Here is a 19,106-nt window from a genome sequence, read left to right as displayed (position 1 = left end):
GACCGGAAGGAGGAGCGAGCCACGTGCGGCGCCCGCGCCGGGGGAGCTGGGCAAGATGGCGGCCATCAAGAGGAAGCGGCGCGGAGCTGGGGGGCCCGAGGCCAAGAGGCCCAGGGAGAAGGGGAGGCAGAGCGCGGCGCCGGCCGCGCCGCCCCCTCCGGCCCCAGGGAAGGAAGAGGAAGGGGAGGGCCGCATCCCGGGCCCGGTCTCCAAGGTAAGAGCGGCGGCCCGGCCCCGCGGCCTGCGCACCGGGCGCCGTCGTTGTAAACGTCCCGGCGGAGCGCACGTCCCCGAGGGGCGGCCCGCCACGCGCGGCCCCGAGCAGCCCCGCAGCCGGCGGGCTTCCTGCCGCCGAAACGAAGCCTTCGTCGCCCCTTTACGAAGGCCGCGCGCCCCGGCCGCCCCCTCCCGCCGTGACGGGAGGCGCGGCCGCCACTCCTCGCTGCCCCCCGGGACTCCGCCGCTGCCCCCTGCTGCCGTGGAAAAACCCTCTATTTCCAACCAGTTCTGCTGGGCACACTTGGCCTCAGTCGTCTCTGAGGCTCCCACTTGACCCGGCTTCTGGGAGAAATTCCGAAATGAGTCGAGATTTCTGCTATGGTTGCTCGTTCCGCGGCTGTGTCCGAGATGATGCCCTTGGTGTTGGGAGAGAAAAGATAAAAACACAGTAGTTCAGGATTCTCCTATGGAAGAGGAACCGACGTCGGGGGAGTCGGGAAAGGGCTCTTGTGGCACTTGGGCTGAACCTTGAAGGGGGGCAACTAGATGCTCCTAGTTTTGGGGAGAAGAGAAAGCATTTCAGGCGGGAACAGGCTGTTCAGGGTGAGAGAGAGAATGTCTTGTACGGGATACAGCACCGTGCAGTTTCACTCAAATTTCAGTGATGAAGAGTGTATTTGGCCTGGAAAGACAGAAAGAAGCGAAGTTTGCGATTTATTTGAGTGAATGTAACAATATCAGTGTAATAGCAATACAGACAAAGGATCAGAGAAAGAATAAGAAAGAAGACAGTTTAAATCGGCTCTGAAAGGGTTGTTAAGAAGAGCAACATTTCAAGTAGAGGAGATGATGTGAGTAGTTGTATGAAAGGGACAAAAGTGCCACATTTTTTGGGGGGGGATAGAGTTCAGACTGGCAAGAGTAAATAATTCATAGTGGAGAGTAGTTGAATTAGGAAAGGTGGTAGTTTGGAGTTAGATTGTCAGGAATAAAGGGACTTGGACTTTATGTGGTTAACTATGAAACGCCAGGGGAATCATGGGGTCAAAGAAGTCTGGATCTTGGTGAGTGGAAGATGTATTGAAGATTTAGGGTCTAGAGGCTGTTTGGATATTGAAATAATCTGGCTTTTTCACTGGGAATAAAAAGGCATGAAGGTAAAAGCAAAAGATAAACACTTTGGATTTGGGGAATCTACAAAGTAAGAGGAGTAGAAAATTCCTAAGTTTAAGTGCCAGAAATATTTAGCCAATTTAACCAAAAGAAACTAAGAGGAGAAATTCATGAGGGAAGGGAGATGAAATACCTTAGTTGAAATGTAGTAGGTGCAAATGTGAAATGCTGGTGATGTAATCACCAGTCTAGAAGCATTTATTAAGCTTTTATTTTTCTTTGAGGCAAGTATATTGAAATGTATACAAAATAGACATCCAAGATAAGGACTACCACCTGGTGAGATCAGAAAAGACAATGTAGGAAGTGGCACTTGAGGAAACAAGCTTATACCAAGAGGGTGTTGGACTCAGTGGCTTCCAAGAGCCCTTCCATCTCTAACTTTTTTATCCTAGGAGGACATAAGAAGGGGTTTAGTGCAGCCATTGCAAAGACCCTGAGTTGAGAAGTGCAGTGCTGGGCTTCACCAGCTTAGTTGTATGATGTTGCATATCCATTCTGCAATGTGTGAGCAGGAGGGGAAGTAAGTGGCAGATGAAGGAAACAGTCCACGACTAGGTTGACAAACTGTAGGTATTGATGAAGACAGGGTAAGTGACAGTTATAATGTGGAACTGGTTGACTATAAAGTTGAAGTTGAGAAAGGAGAAAAGTGAAGCCAAAGCAGAAAGTTAGAATCAAATATCTGGAGAAAATAGTGAAGGTTGGGATGAGAAGGGACAATGATGATAATGAGTAGATTTAGCAGAGGTAAGGGAAAAATGGAATTAGAAGTCAGTCTGATAAAAGGATTTTGGAATTTTTGATTCTTGTGGTAGTTTAAAACTATGCTTGAAAGAATGTCATTCAAGTCTTCTATCACCAACAAGTAGATGACCTACAGGCATGTCATATATAAAATAAACTCATTATCTTTCTCTGTAAATCTATTCCTCTTCCTAACTTATCTGTTTTCTTTTTAGGGTATCACTGTCCTTCTAGTCTTTCAGGTTTTCATCCTTTGTGTTGTCTACTTTCCTCTCACCCCTCATACAAATCATTTGCCAAGTTTTGTTGATTCTATCTCCACCACATTTCTTGTAGTCATCCCCTTTTCTTCACTTACATGATCGCTACCCTTGTTCAGATGTTTCTTACCTCTTTCTCGGCCTATTGCAGCAGTTCCTGCAAATTGATATACTAGACTATCCCACTTCAGTCCATTCTCCATATAAATGCCAGACTATTACCCTGAAAACATAGGTCTGACCTTGTTACTCTTCTGCTCAAAAGCCGCCAGTGGCTTCTTCCTCTGTTTGACTTAGAAAGCTTTTTACAGTCTGGCTCTATATTCAGGCCAAATTAGCATGACATTATTTCTTGTGTTTGAAGCCCTTCCCCAGCTGGTTTCAGGCTACCTTTTGCAGGTTTATTATGCATCATTCCCTTACATGTCCTTCCAGCCAGCCTGGTTTTTTTTTTCTGTTCTTTCCATGTGACATATTCTACATCCTGCCTTAGACTTTTCCCAAACTATCTCCCACAGGTGGAGGCTCTCCCACCTCTCCTTAACTCAACCTAAGTTCCATCTGTCCTAGAAGCTCATCCAGTCCTCTGAGTTGATAGCACTCCTCCAGCTCTTATTTCTTTTTCTTTGCGCATATGTTATGTCTCAAAACAGAGTGTGAACCTGTGCAGCTCTAGGGAGAGAAGAAGCTGCCTTGTATTCATCTTTATATCCCTGTACCTGACATCAGTTCTAAATAAAGCATCTCTTCATATTTCTATGAATATCTTATACAGTATATGAATAATTAATCCAATCACACTTTCCCATATTTATTATATAGTATTACAAGTCTTAGGGTCAGAAGACTTGGCTTTGAAATCCCAGTTCAGACTCTTGGTATCCGTATAACTGTAATATCATTTAACCTCATTAGTAAAATGGGATGATATTTTTAGTACTGACCTCACATGATATTGTGAAGAAAGTACTTCTAATGTCTTTATATTTGAATATAATATGAATTCTCTTTTTATTAGAGGTCATTGTAAAATTACTTTTTTATCTTCCCATTTAAATGTATACTAAGAAGTATAATTATAGTATAAATGTGTAATGTGCCAACAGACATATCAAGCTACTACTTGTCTAGTTAAGTTTTAGATCTAGCTTTTGGGACTATGTATCCATATCTTTATAAAGTTTGTATATTTTAAAATTATTTTTCTTCTAGGGTAAATGGAAGAATAAGGAACGGGTTCTTATCTTCTCATCAAGGGGAATAAATTTCAGAACCAGACATTTAATGCAAGATTTAAGAACACTGATGCCTCATTCTAAAGCAGGTTGTTTTTTCCTACAAGCTATCCCTTTTCATTGTATACTTTTTAAACTTTATGTTGGAAATAGTTATATGCTGATTGCTTGTATAATTATATTTCCATGTAGAGTAATATTTCATGTAACTCACATAGTGTGTGGTGATGCTGTGGTTATTTTAATTTAGCATAATTAGAGAATAAAGTACTTTCAATAATTTTTCAAGTGACCTGATCATATCCATTTTATCCATCTCCATTTCTTTAGTATGAATTTTTCTAAAATGGATTTATAGGCTTTTTTACTTCCTTAAAAAGAATTAATACAATTTAAATTTTTCTTGCTCAGAGTATTACCATAATAGCTAATATTTATATAATATCTTAAAACGGTAGCATTATGCTAAGCATTTTACAATTATTAACTCATTTCATCTTCACAATTCCATTTGACAAATTAGGAAGCTGAGGCAGAAAGAAGTTAAGTGAGTTTACTTGGATCACACAGCTAGCAAGTGTGTCTGAGGGTAAATTTGAACTTAGGTCTTTTTGACTCTGGGCCCAGCCTTCAGTCCTCTATGCCATTCAGCCACCACTATATCAGAATTATGATAACATAAGCATGAAGTATTATATTGCACTGTAATGCACTTAGTGCCTGTGGCACCATTTCTTTTGTTGCATAGCTCTAGCTGCCCTCCTTTAATTCTTGACCCTGGATGTTCTCCAGAACTGCTAGATTTTGTGAGGCTTCTGGAGCTCATGTGAACTCACAGGCTGCTGTGAGGTGTCTGGAGCTCATGAGAATCCAGCCCTTGGACTGGATGAAGACTCTGAGCTCCCAAGCTAGGACACTCTAGGATGCTAAATGATTGAAGAGGCACTGCAGCTGAAGCTGCCAAAGCCAGGAATATTGCAGTTTTTATTACTGAAGGGGTTGTAATGATATCCAAGGTGATATAGTTTAATGGATTCAGAAAAACCTTCAGTTTCCTCATCTGCAAACTAAACATTCACTCACCCACTTCACAGGAAATTGAGCAGGGTGGTGCGGTATGATGGGAAGGGCATTGGGTTGGAAACCAGGAGGTCTGGGTTCAGATCTAGAATGAGCTTGGACTGTCCATCTCTCTGAGCTGACTCAGTTCCTTAGCATTATAAACTAAAGGTTAGACTGGTTAATTGACTTCTAAGGTCCTTAAATCAATAACCTTAGAGACTTTGTCAACTTCAAAGCATTATTAGAGGTTATTATAGATCTGGTGCCAGACCATAGCTCAAAGAAAACATTTAAGGATGAAAATGAAAGAGGTACAAAACAAAAACCAAGAAAATGGAAAATTTGCAAGCAGTAGTCTCCATTAGAGACATCACACTTGTTGTCTAACCTCACAGTCCTGAATGTGCTTATAGAGGATGTAAAAATGGTACTGAAAGACCAAACGACGAAAGCAGCCAGATGAACCCAAGGTCATAGAGAGATCAGCATTGAAGGAAACACCTTTAGGTAATACTAGGATGTTGAGGGACCAGTTTATAAGATCTCTGGAAGAAGGTAAGAAATCAGAGGCACAGGAAAAATATCTTAGATAATATACCAATGAAAGGGAATTGAGAGAAAATTTCAGTAACTGATGACTTTGTTGTTTGTTGTTCATTTGTTTCAGTTGTGTCTAACTCTTTGTGATCACTTGGCAAAGAATTTCCCATTTCCTTCTCCATTTCTCTAGACAGATGAGGAAACTGGGACAACAGTGTGGAGTGACTTGCGTAGGATCACACACCTACTATGTGTGTGAGGTTGAATTTGAATTCAGCTTTTCCTGATTCCAGGTCTGGCTCTTTATCCACTGAATCACATAGCTGGTTCCTATGTCTTTCAACTCAATATAAAATTTTAATGGGATCATAAAGGTAGAGCATTCAACTTGGGAGTTGAGAAGATCTGAGTTCAGATTCTGCCTCAGATACTTAAAAACTGTGTTACTCTAAGCAAGGCACTTTACTTCTCTGTAAAAATAGGAATAATAGTAGCACCTCTCTCTCAGAGTTGTTGTGAGGGTTAGATGAAATAATACTTGTATAGTGCTTCACAAATCTTAAAGCACTACATAAATGTTAGTTTCTGTTGTTTTCTTATATGTGAATCGAAGGCCATCTTCAGTGAAAGCAACAATAAGGAAATAAATAGGCTTTCAAATGTGATTTTCAACAATGGACTGCATTTTTACCTGATGGCAATGAAATACACTGAGCTTACTGTTAGTTGATTACCAAAACAACAACAACAACAAAAACCCTCAAAAAACCCAGACAAACCAAAACCTCAAAACATTGGATTCCATAGAGCAAAAAACTGTCTAATAGGATCTTTTATAATAAAAATTTCACATCCATACATTAGAGTCATTCAGAATATAACAATAAAAATCACCCTAGACAGTGAACCTCTGGCCTTTAACATCAGACCATAAAACAGTTAGAAACAGATAGTCATCTAAGTGACAGAGGAGATACCACAGAAAAAAATCAACCTGAAAGAGCTGTACTCTTTCAAAGGAGTTTGGCCACATGAAAGATCAAGCTAGGTGAAGAATGTTGCTTAGATTATGGCATATATGTATTTGGATAGAAAATCTAGAGAGCCTAGAGTATAAATCTACAGAAAGTAGAACTGGTCATCAAGTTGGACAGAATTAAAAAGAGAGGAAAAGACCACCTGGATTTACCTAGGAAATTGCAAAACTCTTTTAATGACTGATAATAGAAGACCAATTTAAAAAAAAAACTAGCATTATAATATGGAATACAACGTCCTTTGAAGGAGTAAAAATGAATATGCAGACAAACATTAGAAATAGAGAATGGGTATGAGCAGGAAGTTAATATGTAACCGAGAAGACTAAGTAAAAGATGTCAGTAAGAGAAGATAAGCTTGATAATATGGTGAGGGATGATAGTTGGACAACCAGAGTACTCCATTAGAAAGCAGTTGCACAGAGTAAGCAGGGAGGATCTTTGGCACATGGAACAGCTCCCCTCTTTGGGACAGAAGTCACACAGGGTGAGCAGGTATGAATAGTTGCCATATGCATTACAGGAGGACATCTGAGATTTTGATCCATTTGAATAATTGGACAAAATGTTTATTTTTGTTTCAGTGTAAAAATGAATATTCTTTGTTATATTGATTTATGTGGGTAATCTTTATGTGAATAAATCTATTTTTAGAATAGATTTTTGTTTGGAACTCTGAAAATCTTTTAGAAATTGGTCATTTTTATTTAATTTTTTTCTTTTATCAGATACCAAAATGGACCGAAAAGACAAGCTGTTTGTGATTAATGAGGTAATTTAGAAAATGTAAAATTTATTGAAACATCCTTTAGAAATTTTGATTTAAAAATATAGATGACATTTGATTTGAAATTAACTCCCTTGAAAAATAAATCCAGCATTGGCTGTTGTTCTGCTTCTTTAGAATAGTGCTGTCTAGCCAGAGATAACCATGCCATAGTAACTAGGGAGCTGAGTGAAGCTAGGAAGACCAGACCCTTTGATACATACTGGCTGTGAGTTATTTAATCTCATGCTCTAGAGCAGAGTTGTCAAACTCTTGGAAACTCTTTTGCTACCTAAACGCAATTAAAATGTAACTTGGAAATGTTTAACAAAATAAATAAAAAACATAGTACAACATAGATAATGTTAATTTGTGGTTTTCTGAATCAAACTGTGGTCTTCAGAAATCAGTTTCTATTTGAGTTTAACATCTTTGCTCTGGACTATTCCTCTGAAAACGGGAGACAATGGGAGTTACCTGGGAGTTTGCTGTACTAATAAATCCTAAGTGTCATTCTAATGCCTGATTAATACTTAATAACTCAGCATCAAATTATTTGTCAAAGTACTGGAGCTTTCAAGCCCTGCCCTGCCTTTCTAGCCTTTCCCTTAATTCCCAAACATGTGCTCTTATGCTTTAGTCATGAAGGGTTCTCACTCTTATAAACATAACACATGATTTGCCTTGCATCATATTACTTTTGTTCACATGAACCGCTTACTTGCAATGTCCTCCACCCTCAAAACAGCCTTTTTCTCCAAGTTCCAGGGCAAAGTCCACATACATGGAATCATCTTTTTCCTCATGAGCTCTACAGCATTTAGTCTCTTACACATAATTTAGCCTTTGTATATAATTTTTACCATTTTTCTTATCACATGAATTTTAAACTTGTCTTCTAGCTAGATACTTAAAATCCTATTCCCTACATTAACTTAAGACACTGTGTATGTGGTATGTAAGTTTTGAGTACTAACTGGGTAGTGTTTCAGAAGGGGGTAAATAAATGTTTATTAAGTACTATGTACAAGACATTGTGCTGAATACTTTACAGTTATCTCATTTTTTCCTGACAACATCCCTGGGAGATTATCCCAGTTCTACTGCTGAGATAACTGAGGTAGATTCACACAATTGATCAATGTCTCAGACTTGACTAGGACTTAAATTTTCCTGACTCTAGGCCCAGTGCTGTATCCACGATCTATCTAGTTGCCTTTACAGAGCCTTTCTTGAAACTAAGGGATTATGAATAGTATTAAATTTGAATTGACAGGTGAGATGTTTTAGAATTTACTTCCAAATAACCTTTTAAGGTTTATATTTTTTAAATTGTTAGAGCTTGTAGTCTTGAAGTAAGTTTATGATTAAATGTCATATTTAGAATCTAGTCTACATTGCTTCTTTGGTTCTCTAAATATGAGGAAATATTTTGGTGTCATTCTGAATAGATTTTGTTCAAATCTGTCTTTCATAAATTAAGGATTTTACTAAGCTACATTATTAGAAATGTAGCATAATTTAAAGCTTTAATCTTTACCTTAATGTTTAATGTAATTCAGTAAGCATTTATTATGTACATTCCATTGGGGATACAGAGACAAAATGAAAAGCTGATCCTACCTTTAAGGAACATTATATTGAGAAGATAGAACAATTAGGTAGTCACATAACTACAGTGTAATTGGAATAGGGAGAGACAGCACTAAAAGCTTACTCCCAGGATCAGAAAAGACCTCCGAGAAGGTGGCAAGTGAATTGAAGCTTCCTAAAAGAGTAAAAGAGGGCAGGCAACCCAGGCTCACACTAGAAAGAAAGGCCTCTAAAATGACTCAAAATCAGGAAGACAAAAAACAACAGAAAAACAGCATAGCTTTGTCATTCACTAATAAAAGTAAGAAAAAGATTAATTTCCTTAGATCTGTTTTCACTTTGTAAAAGGCAGTGATGTTGCCTGTACTGTATAGCAGGCAACATCTCTGGACCAAGTCTTCCTCTGCCACTTACTCCTCCATACTCGCACTGTGTACTTAGACCAGAATGAAGTATGCCAGTGTCCTTCAGTATAGCACTAAGGCATCTTTTCTTTTTTTTTTTTTTTTTGCATTGGGGATTTAATGGGAATTCAGGTTTAAATTCATCTCTTCAGGGGCAGCTAGGTGGTGCAGTGGATAGAGCGATGGCCCTGGAGTCAGGAGGACCTGAGTTCAAATGTGGCCTCAGACACTTAATAATTGCCTGGCTGTGTGACCTTGGGCAAGTCACTTAACCCTACTGCCTTAAATAAAATTCAAAAAAAAAATTCATCTCTTCAGAAAGCTAGAGCCAAGGCAGCTTTCTTTGTGTGAGGAGAAAGGAATTGTTAGACTACAAGAGAAGAAAGAAATGAAAAGGTAGAGAGTCTGGTTAAATTTAAAAATTAATCCTAAAAGAAAAAAGCCAAAAAAAAGGTTCTAGTTCCCATTTTTTTTTTCTCCTTTTCTCCCCTATAGTCCTTTTCATGGTCCTTTTGCTCTTGTCCTACAGTTCAGTCTGATTAGCCTAATTGTACTGTTCACGTAATATAATGCATTTCTGGCTTTGAACTTTACATGGGTCACCTACCCTTACCTCCTTCCTCATCTGGAATGGTCCCTCCTCACTTGTACAGAAATTAGAAATCCCTTGCTTCCTTCCAGTCTCACTACTTTATGATACCTTTCCTTATGTTGTACACTTTCCTTCTCCACCCCTTTATATTTACTCAGAGGTATTTGGATATAAATGTTTTTCTTCAAAACAATATAAATTAATTTTTGTCTTTGTATTCCCACTACCTGGCACATAATGTATGTCTGTTGATTAATATCAAATGGCTGCCTCATTTTAGCATCTACTGAACATTTATGGAAAAGAATTCTTGTTAAATTTGCTAGACTATTTGAGTCAGTTTTTAGAGCTTTGTTTTCTTTCATTTAGGTTTGTGAAATAAAGAACTGTAATAAATGTATCTATTTTGAAGCCAAGAAAAAACAAGATCTCTATATGTGGTAAGAGAATATATCATTTAAACTTTGGAATGATTAAACTTAAAATACCTTTGGTGCACATATGATAGAGATGCATGTTTTGTATGAGGAAGATATCAAGCCATTTGTTTGACTCTTGGGTTCTGTTTCATTTTCCGTTTTTGCCTTTATAAATATCTTTGAAGTTTGCTATGAAAAAAATGGAAGATTTTTATGTTTTTAAAAAATAAACACTAAAGATAATAGGTTGTTAATATATTAGAAATACATTTTATTTCTCTTAGCATTAATTGTTTAGTGAGCACTTTATATTTTCCAAAATCCTTAAAGAATTTCTTGGTTTTCAGGCTTTCCAATTCACCTCAAGGACCATCAGCTAAATTCTTAGTTCAAAATAGTAAGTTGATAAAATAATGAATCCTTTTCTAATGTGTTGCTTAAAATATTTTTGGAGTAGTTATAACAAGCCTAAAATCTCTTTTTTCCACAATCCATTGCAGTTCATACTTTGGCAGAGTTAAAGATGACTGGAAACTGTTTGAGAGGTTCACGTCCTCTTCTGTCTTTTGATCCTGTAAGTTCTGTAATTTTTGCATGACGTCTTATTTTTTTATTCTATGTGGAATGTTTTAGTGTGGCTATTGTTAAATTATTATCTGTTGGCCTATAATAATATTATGTTGCTTTTGTAGACTTTTGATGAATTGCCACATTATTCTTTGATCAAAGAACTGCTTATCCAGGTAAATCTTTAGAAACTGGTATATATCTAGAAGTATACTATCAATTGAATTCCTTAAAATAATTTTTCTATGCTTTTGGATTTTATATCCATTTAGGAAGCTTTCCCCCTCTTTCTCTTCCTCATACTCCCTATTCCAAAGAGTTTTATTGTAACAAATACTAAAATAATAAAAACAATTCTGGAAAATCAACCTCAGCTGATAGTTTATATAATATTTTACACCTATAACTTCCCACTTCTGCAGTTAAAGGAGAGAATGCATTTATTTTTAATGAATATGTTAGATATATTTGTTGGTATATAAAGTATAAGAATATGAATTTGAATTAGATCAAAATATATTTATATTTATGAATGAATGTTTGTATGTATGCATTTCTTCAATAGATTTTTTGTACTCCACAATACCATCCCAAGAGCCAACCATTTGTTGATCATGTGTTTACATTCACCATTATGGATAATAGAATCTGGTTTCGTAATTATCAGGTAAGCTAAATAAAAGCCTTTTTTCTTTTTTGAATTAAGGTGCTCAAAGTATTTTGAAAATCTGATACCATTTGGAAAGAGCACTCAATTTTGAACTGGAAGTCCCATGTCCTATGTTCATTGACTTCTTAGGATGGTGGTAGGAACCTTAGAGATCATCTAATTGAGTACCTCAGATTCTCCTTCCCTCCCCCCATCCTATTTTACAAATTAGACTTAGTTCCAGTGTTGAGTGAATTGCAAGATTCAAGCCTCCAGTTCTATATTTAGCAGTTTTATGATGTTGGAACATGTCATTTAACCCCTCTTAGCTTTATTTTCCCAGTTTGTAATTATATAACACTACCTATCATGAGATTTTTGTATGGATTAATTAAAATTCTGTATATAATGAACTTTATTATTATAAAATGCTATGTAATTATGAACTGTTATACATATAATTATCAGTTAATATGATACCTGTGACTTCTTCTTTGGAACTATATGTATGGGAGTGAGTAGGAGCCCTGAAAACTTAAATGACTTATTCAGAATTATATGGCCAGTGTCAGATAAAGATCTTTACTACATCTTCCTGACACCGACACTAGTTGTTCTGTACTCCATCATCTTATTTGTTAGATGATGTAACCAAGTATAATGAAATAAAATAAGATCATATCTCTTGGACGTGGTTGTGATGGAACTCTTAACAGCTCTTACTTATAGAGGGGCCATCAGAAATAAGTTGAGAATATTTCTTTATTATAGATCATAGAAGAAGATGCTGCTCTTGTAGAAATTGGACCTCGTTTTGTCTTAAATCTCATAAAGATTTTTCAAGGCAGTTTTGGGGGACCAACTTTATATGAAAATCCACACTACCAGTCACCAAATATGGTAAGCTGGGTTTGGGGTTTTACTTAGGGTAAATTATTTCTGTTTGGTCTTCTGTGCAACATATAGGTCTTCTATTTCTGGTGAAAGAAATTGTCCATAATTGTCTTATCCAAATTCCAAAACATTCTTTTATTTTTATCCTGCTCTTCGTTCTATTTTTAGCATCGGCGTATAGTGAGAATGGCTACAGCCGCAAAATACAGGGAGAGGCAACAAGTCAAAGATGTACAGAGGCTCAAGAAAAAAGAAGAAAGAAATATTATTCCAGAAGATCCTACTGATGATGTCTTTAAGACTCCATCTGAAGAAAAGCCAGTGGAAATACTGTATGTAAAACCAGAGCCCAAAGTCAGTTTGAAAACAAAAAAGAAAAAGATACACAAAAGACAAAGAAAAATGAAGCAGAAAGCTTTGAAAACTAAGAAACCAGAGTGAATCTGTGGGAAACAAATGTTTTTTCCTTTTTTTTGGTATTTATTTTGCATTAAATATGTAAATACTTTTTCCTTATCAAGGACTTTGATACTTCTTAAGTGGACCCATGAACAAATCAAGGCTTAAAAGTGTTTGATAGAAGATTATTTTGGTCATCTCATTTTTTTTCAATAAAATATAGTGCCATAAGAGTGCAAGTATACTTTTATTTTTCTCATTAATTAAGAATTAATAAGTTAGTTAACTAAAAGTTTTTAAAATGTGCTTTCAGAAGATTTAATTGCTTGGCACCATTAAGGCAATATTTAATGTTAAATGCTGGCTTAAGATTCAAATACATTTTATTGAATTAAAAGTACTTATCAGTTACTCAGCACTTATTATAACTCAAGGTTGTAAGTGCTTATTATGTGCCAGATACTGTGTTAAACCGTAAAGAAATACAAAGAAAAAGCAAAAACATTCCCTGCTTTTGAAGACCTTAACATTATAATGTTTCATATATAAATATATATAAAGTTTCATATATAAATATATATAAAGTTTCATATATAAATATATATAAAGTTTCATATATAAATCAGAAAATACAAGACAAATAGATGAGATGGAAGGAAACTTAGAAGGGGGTGGTCTAGCAGGGAATTAAAGAGGCCTGCTAGACAAGTTCTTGATCTTGTTGGGTCTGAGCAACAGTAGCTGCTATACTCAGTCAATCTGCCGCAGGAAAAATCTAGAATTAAGGTTGAGAAAGGCTTGTAGAAAATGAGATTTTTATTGGTACAAAGGAAGCCAGAAGGTAAAGATGAACAGGTAAAACATTCAAGTCATGGGGGACAAGAAAAAAATGAAATCAAGAGAAGTCTGGTTAGTGAAACAGCCAGGAGACCTCTGTCCTTCTCTAGGAATATGTGGCAAAGAGTAAGATCTGAGGAGACTGGAAATGAAAGGGGACTAGTTTATGAAAGATTGGATCTGAGACCTCTTTCCCTTTTGCATAACCTTTTTGTTCTGGAGCACACTGTATAAACATTCTTGGCCAGATCCCAACTCAAGAATCCAGACTTCTGTCTCCATATACTGCTAGAATCTTACTGACTTTTTCTTGGATTTCCCCATCAGTATTTGGTTAAGTGGGTTTTCTAAGTCTGTATGAGTACAGAGGTGGGGCAACTTGGTGAACTACTTCCTTTTATTCTGCCATCTTGACTGCCTCCTGTAAAGATTTGAAAGGGAGCAAGTTGTGAAGAGCTTTAAATGCTCCCAATAAAGAACTTTATATTTTATTGTGGAGATAATTAGGAGCTATTGGAGTTTTGAGTAGTGGGAGTGCCATGATCAGACCTATACTTTGGGAGATTCAAATTGGCAACTTTGTGGAAGATGGATTAGAGTGGATAGGTAATTGAGGCAGGGTGAGTAGTTGAAAGGCTAATCCAATAGATCAGAAAAGACATGATGAAAGTCTGAACTTGAGTGGTGGCTGTGTTGATTGGAAAGAAGGGGACATAAGAGATGTAGAGAAAAGAAATTAAGATTTGGCAATTGGCTATGTGAGGTGAACCCTTTGGAAGATAATAGACATGAACCTGGGTGCCTGGAAGAGTGTTAGCTGTCCTATTAATAGGGAAATAGAAGAAAAAGTTTGGGGAAAATTTGTATTTTCTGGACATGTTGAGATGTCACAGGACATCCAGTTACTAATGTCCCTGGTACTGGAGATTAGAAGAGATTCTAGGGCAAGATAAATAGATCTGGAAATAATCCACAAAGAAATTATTGGACTGATTGAAGGCAATGAGATCATGAAGTGAGATAGTATAGAGCAGGGCTGTCCAAAATGCATGTGGTCCATAGGTGGAAAGCCAAGCTACCAAGCCAAAATGACAAATCAAAATACATTATCTGTTGTTTCAATAAAAATTTTTACAAGTGAGGTTGAACAGCCCTGGTATAGAACAAAAAGAAGAATCCTGGACAAAGTTTTGGGAGAACTCAGTGGGTATACATTAAAAACCCATGTAAGAGATATGAATAGTCCAACAATTTGATCAACCAATAGAATAACTCAGAAGAGGGTATTCAGAAAGAGAAAGTGGTCAAAAGTGATGTATAGCAAATTTAAGAAGTATAGAAGAAAAAGATAAGAATAATGAAAAAATATTAGAAATATATAACATACATTTTTGAATGGGAAATCCCCATACCTTCCCAAGTCTTAATTTTTAGCAATCCAATACTGAATCTTTGAGATTAAATTTTGCATAACAACTTTGAAAAATTATAATCTTAACAAAATTACATGATAGGATTTCCTATTTTGATTTTGAGTTTGATGGTGATATTTTTATCTTTAAATGTGAAGGAAATTGTTCTATGGAGTGGGACATGCTGCACACTGGCACCCTGTTAAAAAAGAAAAAGACAACTGATTAATCTCCAAAACCTGGCAATATCCCTCTAATGCTTAGTTGTCTAGAACTCAGAAGAGTAGGCTTTGGTCAGGAAATCACCTATTTGTGTCAGCCTATAAAAGAAATTAAGCCTTTCTTTTCCCTTTTTTGTTTCAGTTTTTTTTCCTTGTGCCTTTTGAAGCATAGGATGTGGTGATTTGGGGGTACCCAAGAGTAGTTAATTTTGACTAGGACAGAAGCAGATAAATGCTTGCTCACTTGACTAGGAGTAGTGTTCCCAAGTCTGGACACAAGGGGTGGCAGCAGCTGCAGAGATGTGTTTTTGTCCATATAGCTAAATCTGCTGTGCATGTGTTCCAATCTTGATTTCTTTTAGTTGCCGTGATCCCTGTACTAGCCTTCTAAACCTATAAGGGAGATTCTTGGGCAGACAGCCTTGTGGGTTGGGGACCTGGTTTTGAGCCCAGGCATCAAGAAGCAAGAGATCCCTGCTGTTTTCTGTGAGATTATTTGGACAATAAAGCTTCCAGAGGGAAAGGGGTTTCTTGTTTACCACTTTCAAAATGTGTTTACCTTTTGGGAAGAGTCTCAGAGTGGCATTATGAATTTGGAAGGGATTTTGTAGGACTGGAAAGAGGGATTTCACTGGAAAATAAAGGGGGGGGTCCATTTATAGCACAATTTCAGTTCCTTTTGACTAACCAATTGAAATCAGAAATCACATGAACTCAGAATTTAGGGGCTGATCCAAATGATCACTTTTTGATTTGTTTCTTCTCAATTTTTTTTCTGTTAAATATTCAAATATGCTAAGGTCTAGATTTCCACAGCATGGAAAATAGGGAGCACTCAAGGTAACAAATGCTTAATGATAGAGAACAGCCTTTATTTTACCACACAGGAAATATTGGAGGAAGTGACTCAGAAAATGCATAAAGCATTCACATTGTTTCACAGACTGTTCCAATTACTGCTCTATCTTTATCTGGGACATCCATACGTAAGGACTTCCCTGCTTAGGCTGACTGGACAAGCACATATTTGCTTTTCTGCCCTGAGACACCATTAGCTATTCCTGTTGTGGGGAAATGAAGAAAAAAATCCACCTACTCTTACCCCTCAGTCTGCAGTCTCCCTCCTCCCCCCAAAAAAGACACAAAAATGGAATAAAAAGGAAGAGTATAAAGGATGGGAGTAGTTTGTTGGCTCTTCCATAATTTGAAATAAAGGGGTAGTTTCTTGTGACCTAAGTCTGCTCTCCAAGGAGTCTCAGATAACCTAATCAGTTGGTCTCTTTGTACTAAATTTAGAAAGATTTTATTAATTTTGAGTTTTACAATTTTCCCCCCATTCTTGCTTCCTTCCCCCCACCCCTCACAGAAGGCAGTCTGTTAGTCTTTGCGTTGGTTCCATGGTATATACATTGATCTCAGTTGAATATGATGTTTGTCCTCATTTTAAAAAGATGTCAATGGGCAAATTCATGTTACATGGGGAGAAATATACTCATCAGTTGACTGAGAATCCCTGTTCCTCATATGAAATCATGTGAGCAGCAAAAGTATATTTGATTATTTTGCATTATTAAAATGGGCTTAAATTTCTTCTATTGCTTTAATATTTCTCTGAGCTCATCACCTCCTGGAGCTTTGAAAATACTGCAGCAATATCTATGGATTTTATTAATATATTTCCTCATCACCACTAGGCTAACCATTTAGTGAAGAATATTTGACTATAATAATTCAAGAAAAATACAAAATGACTTCAGTTCTATGATATCCCCTTCTGTTTTTGCAGTAATGATGCCAGAACAGCAGACATATAGACAGAGAATGTTAAGAATCAGTTTTTAGGTTCTATAAACCTTAATTTGATTATTATTCTAAACTTGAGATTCCTTTTTTCCAACTACTTTACTCATTTGGGTATGACTAGGGGGTTTTTTGAACCTCATTTGCCTGGTCTGGTCACTTCTATAACATTGATTTTTGCGTTGTTCTTGAACACCTTGGAGTGAGTGTTGGGCTGCAGCTACCATCATCTCCTGCAATCTGGTGTCAGCTTTCTCTCTAGGGATCCTCCCAGTCTGCTGAAACTGTTTTTCTGTGGGTGCACACTGACCCAGCCCTCATTGTCATTGCACTGGACTTTGAGATAAATATTAATTCAGAACAGATAATGAAATTTTTTAGGCAAAATTTTTACCTGGTATGTACTCCTTACCTCTACTTTACAAAATCCGTAGATTCCTTCAAAGCTTAGCTCAAGTATCATCTTATAGAAGGGAGGCTTATTCTAATCTTCTAACCCTCCCACTACCACCCAGAGATTTCTTTGGCAGCATATGCCAGGCAAATTAAATTTGGCATCTCCACCTTCTTGCAGACTTTGGTAGTGTATGACTCTGAACCCAAGAGTCTTGGGAATAGCAGCACCCTCACCCTCATCCCCGTGCTTGCACCCCAGATCACTTGTTCTGCTTCTAGTCCAGGCTCTGCAAGGAAAGGGAACTAGCCTTTAAGTTCCTGTTATGTATTAAGTGCTGTAACTTAACCTTCACCTGCTGTCAGGTAAGCCTAAGAGGCTGGGAACAGCACTACTGTCAGACCAACAGTCCCATTTGCTGTTCTGATCTGAAGCCATGTTGGTAAGATGTAGCCTGGCTGCTTCTTTGGTTGCTCTAGGCATAGGTACTGAAGACTTAGAAAAGAAAGTTCTCACCATCAATAATCCTTGGCACTATCAAATGATTCGGCCTCAAAAACTGATATAATTTTTATCGGAAGTGACATTAAAGAAGATGCATTACCATCTGCTTTGCTGCCGAATCTTCATCCCTGCCTCCCTGATTTCCTTCAAGTTTCAGCTCGTCTGATTCTGCAAGAAGCCTTTTGCAGTCCTTTACTTTAGTGACTCCCCACTGAGATCTCCTCCCTTATCTATCTTGTTTTCATTTTGTTCCCTCATTTAGACAGTGAGTTCCCTAGAAGCAGGGATTGTTGCTGTTTTCTTCCTTTGTTTGCATCCCCATTATTTAGCGCACTGCCCCACAGAAGATAATCTTTTTTAAAGATTTTATTTATTTTGAATTTTTCTGCCATTCTTGCTTCCCTCCCCTCATCCCCCACAGAAGGCAGAAATTCTGTTAGTCTTTACACTGTTTCCATGGCATACATTGATCTCAGTTGAATGTGGTGACAGAGAAATCATATCCTTAAGGAAGAAAAATAAAGCATGAGATAGTAAAATTAAAAATGTAACTCTAATTTGATGTATGTAATAGTCTTTGGTCTTTGTTCAAAAATCCATAATTCTTTCTCTGGATACAGATGGTATTCTCCATTGCAGACAGCCCAGAATTGTCCCAGGTTGATCCAGGCGAGTCCATCAAGGTATCAAGGTTGATCATGACCGCCATGTTGCTGTTAGGGTATACAATGTTTTTCTGGTTCTGCTCATCTCACTCAGCATCAGTTCATGCAAATCCCTCCAGGCTTCCCTGAATTCCCATCCCTCCTGGTTTCTAATCACAGAGTATCAATAAAATGCTTAATAAAATCTCTGGAGACCACGGGACATCTTCGTTTGACGCAGCTGAAACTTCCAGTGATGTCTCCCTTTTAAACTGTGAGCTCCCTGTGAGCAGGGCTTATCCTTGCCTTTTGGCTTGGCCCCCCCCCCCAACCCCGCCTGCAGCCCGCTCCTCAAGCCTCCTACTCTACTCCAGGGTTTGCTCCGCCCCGTCTTGGCTAGTCCCGCCCCCTCCAGTCCGGGCTCCCTGCCTCCCTCAGGCTCCGCCCCCTAATCGGGCCAACTTCTTCTGGTTTGGCTGGGCCCCGCCCCCTGGCCCCGCCCCTCCACCCTCCCTCCAGCCTGCTCTCGGGCCAGTCCAAGGGGCTGCTCTGGGCCGCCGGGCCTCTGGGCTCCTTCCGGGAAAGGCCCCGCCCCCTCACCAGGGCCCGCCCCTTCTTCTAGGTCCCGCCCCTCCACCCTCCCTCCAGCCTGCTCTCGGGCCAGTCCAAGGCGCTGCTCCGGGCCGCCGGGCCTCTGGGCTCCTTCCGGGACAGGCCCCGCCCCCTCACCAGGCCACG

General features: G+C 38.1%; 1 protein-coding gene across 1 annotated transcript; it reads left to right on the top strand.

Annotated features, from left to right (window-relative positions):
* Window positions 1-6: 6 nt before the first annotated feature.
* On the top strand, window positions 7-12,789 carry BRIX1 (biogenesis of ribosomes BRX1). The gene is made up of 10 exons (XM_074207924.1): window positions 7-214; window positions 3,612-3,723; window positions 7,002-7,045; window positions 9,998-10,068; window positions 10,395-10,444; window positions 10,548-10,621; window positions 10,740-10,790; window positions 11,180-11,281; window positions 12,035-12,163; window positions 12,326-12,789. The coding sequence occupies exons 1-10, from the start codon at window positions 56-58 to the stop codon at window positions 12,596-12,598; spliced, it is 1,065 nt and encodes a 354-aa protein (XP_074064025.1). The 5' UTR covers window positions 7-55; the 3' UTR covers window positions 12,599-12,789.
* Window positions 12,790-19,106: the final 6,317 nt, after the last annotated feature.

The sequence above is a fragment of the Macrotis lagotis genome, chromosome X, assembly GCF_037893015.1.
Source record: "Macrotis lagotis isolate mMagLag1 chromosome X, bilby.v1.9.chrom.fasta, whole genome shotgun sequence".
NCBI classification, from domain to species: Eukaryota; Metazoa; Chordata; class Mammalia; order Peramelemorphia; family Peramelidae; genus Macrotis; species Macrotis lagotis.
Note: the sequence above shows the minus strand (reverse complement) of the source record. Positions and strands in the feature narration are given on the sequence as shown.

Coding starts and splice junctions, on each gene's coding strand:
- BRIX1 (XM_074207924.1), top strand. CDS start 56: ATGGCGGCCATCAAGAGGAAGCGGCGCGGAGCTGGGGGGCCCGAGGCC. Junction 7,046..9,997: donor AGCTGTTTGTGATTAATGAG/GTAATTTAGAAA, acceptor TCTTTCATTTAG/GTTTGTGAAATAAAGAACTG. Junction 11,282..12,034: donor TCTGGTTTCGTAATTATCAG/GTAAGCTAAATA, acceptor TCTTTATTATAG/ATCATAGAAGAAGATGCTGC.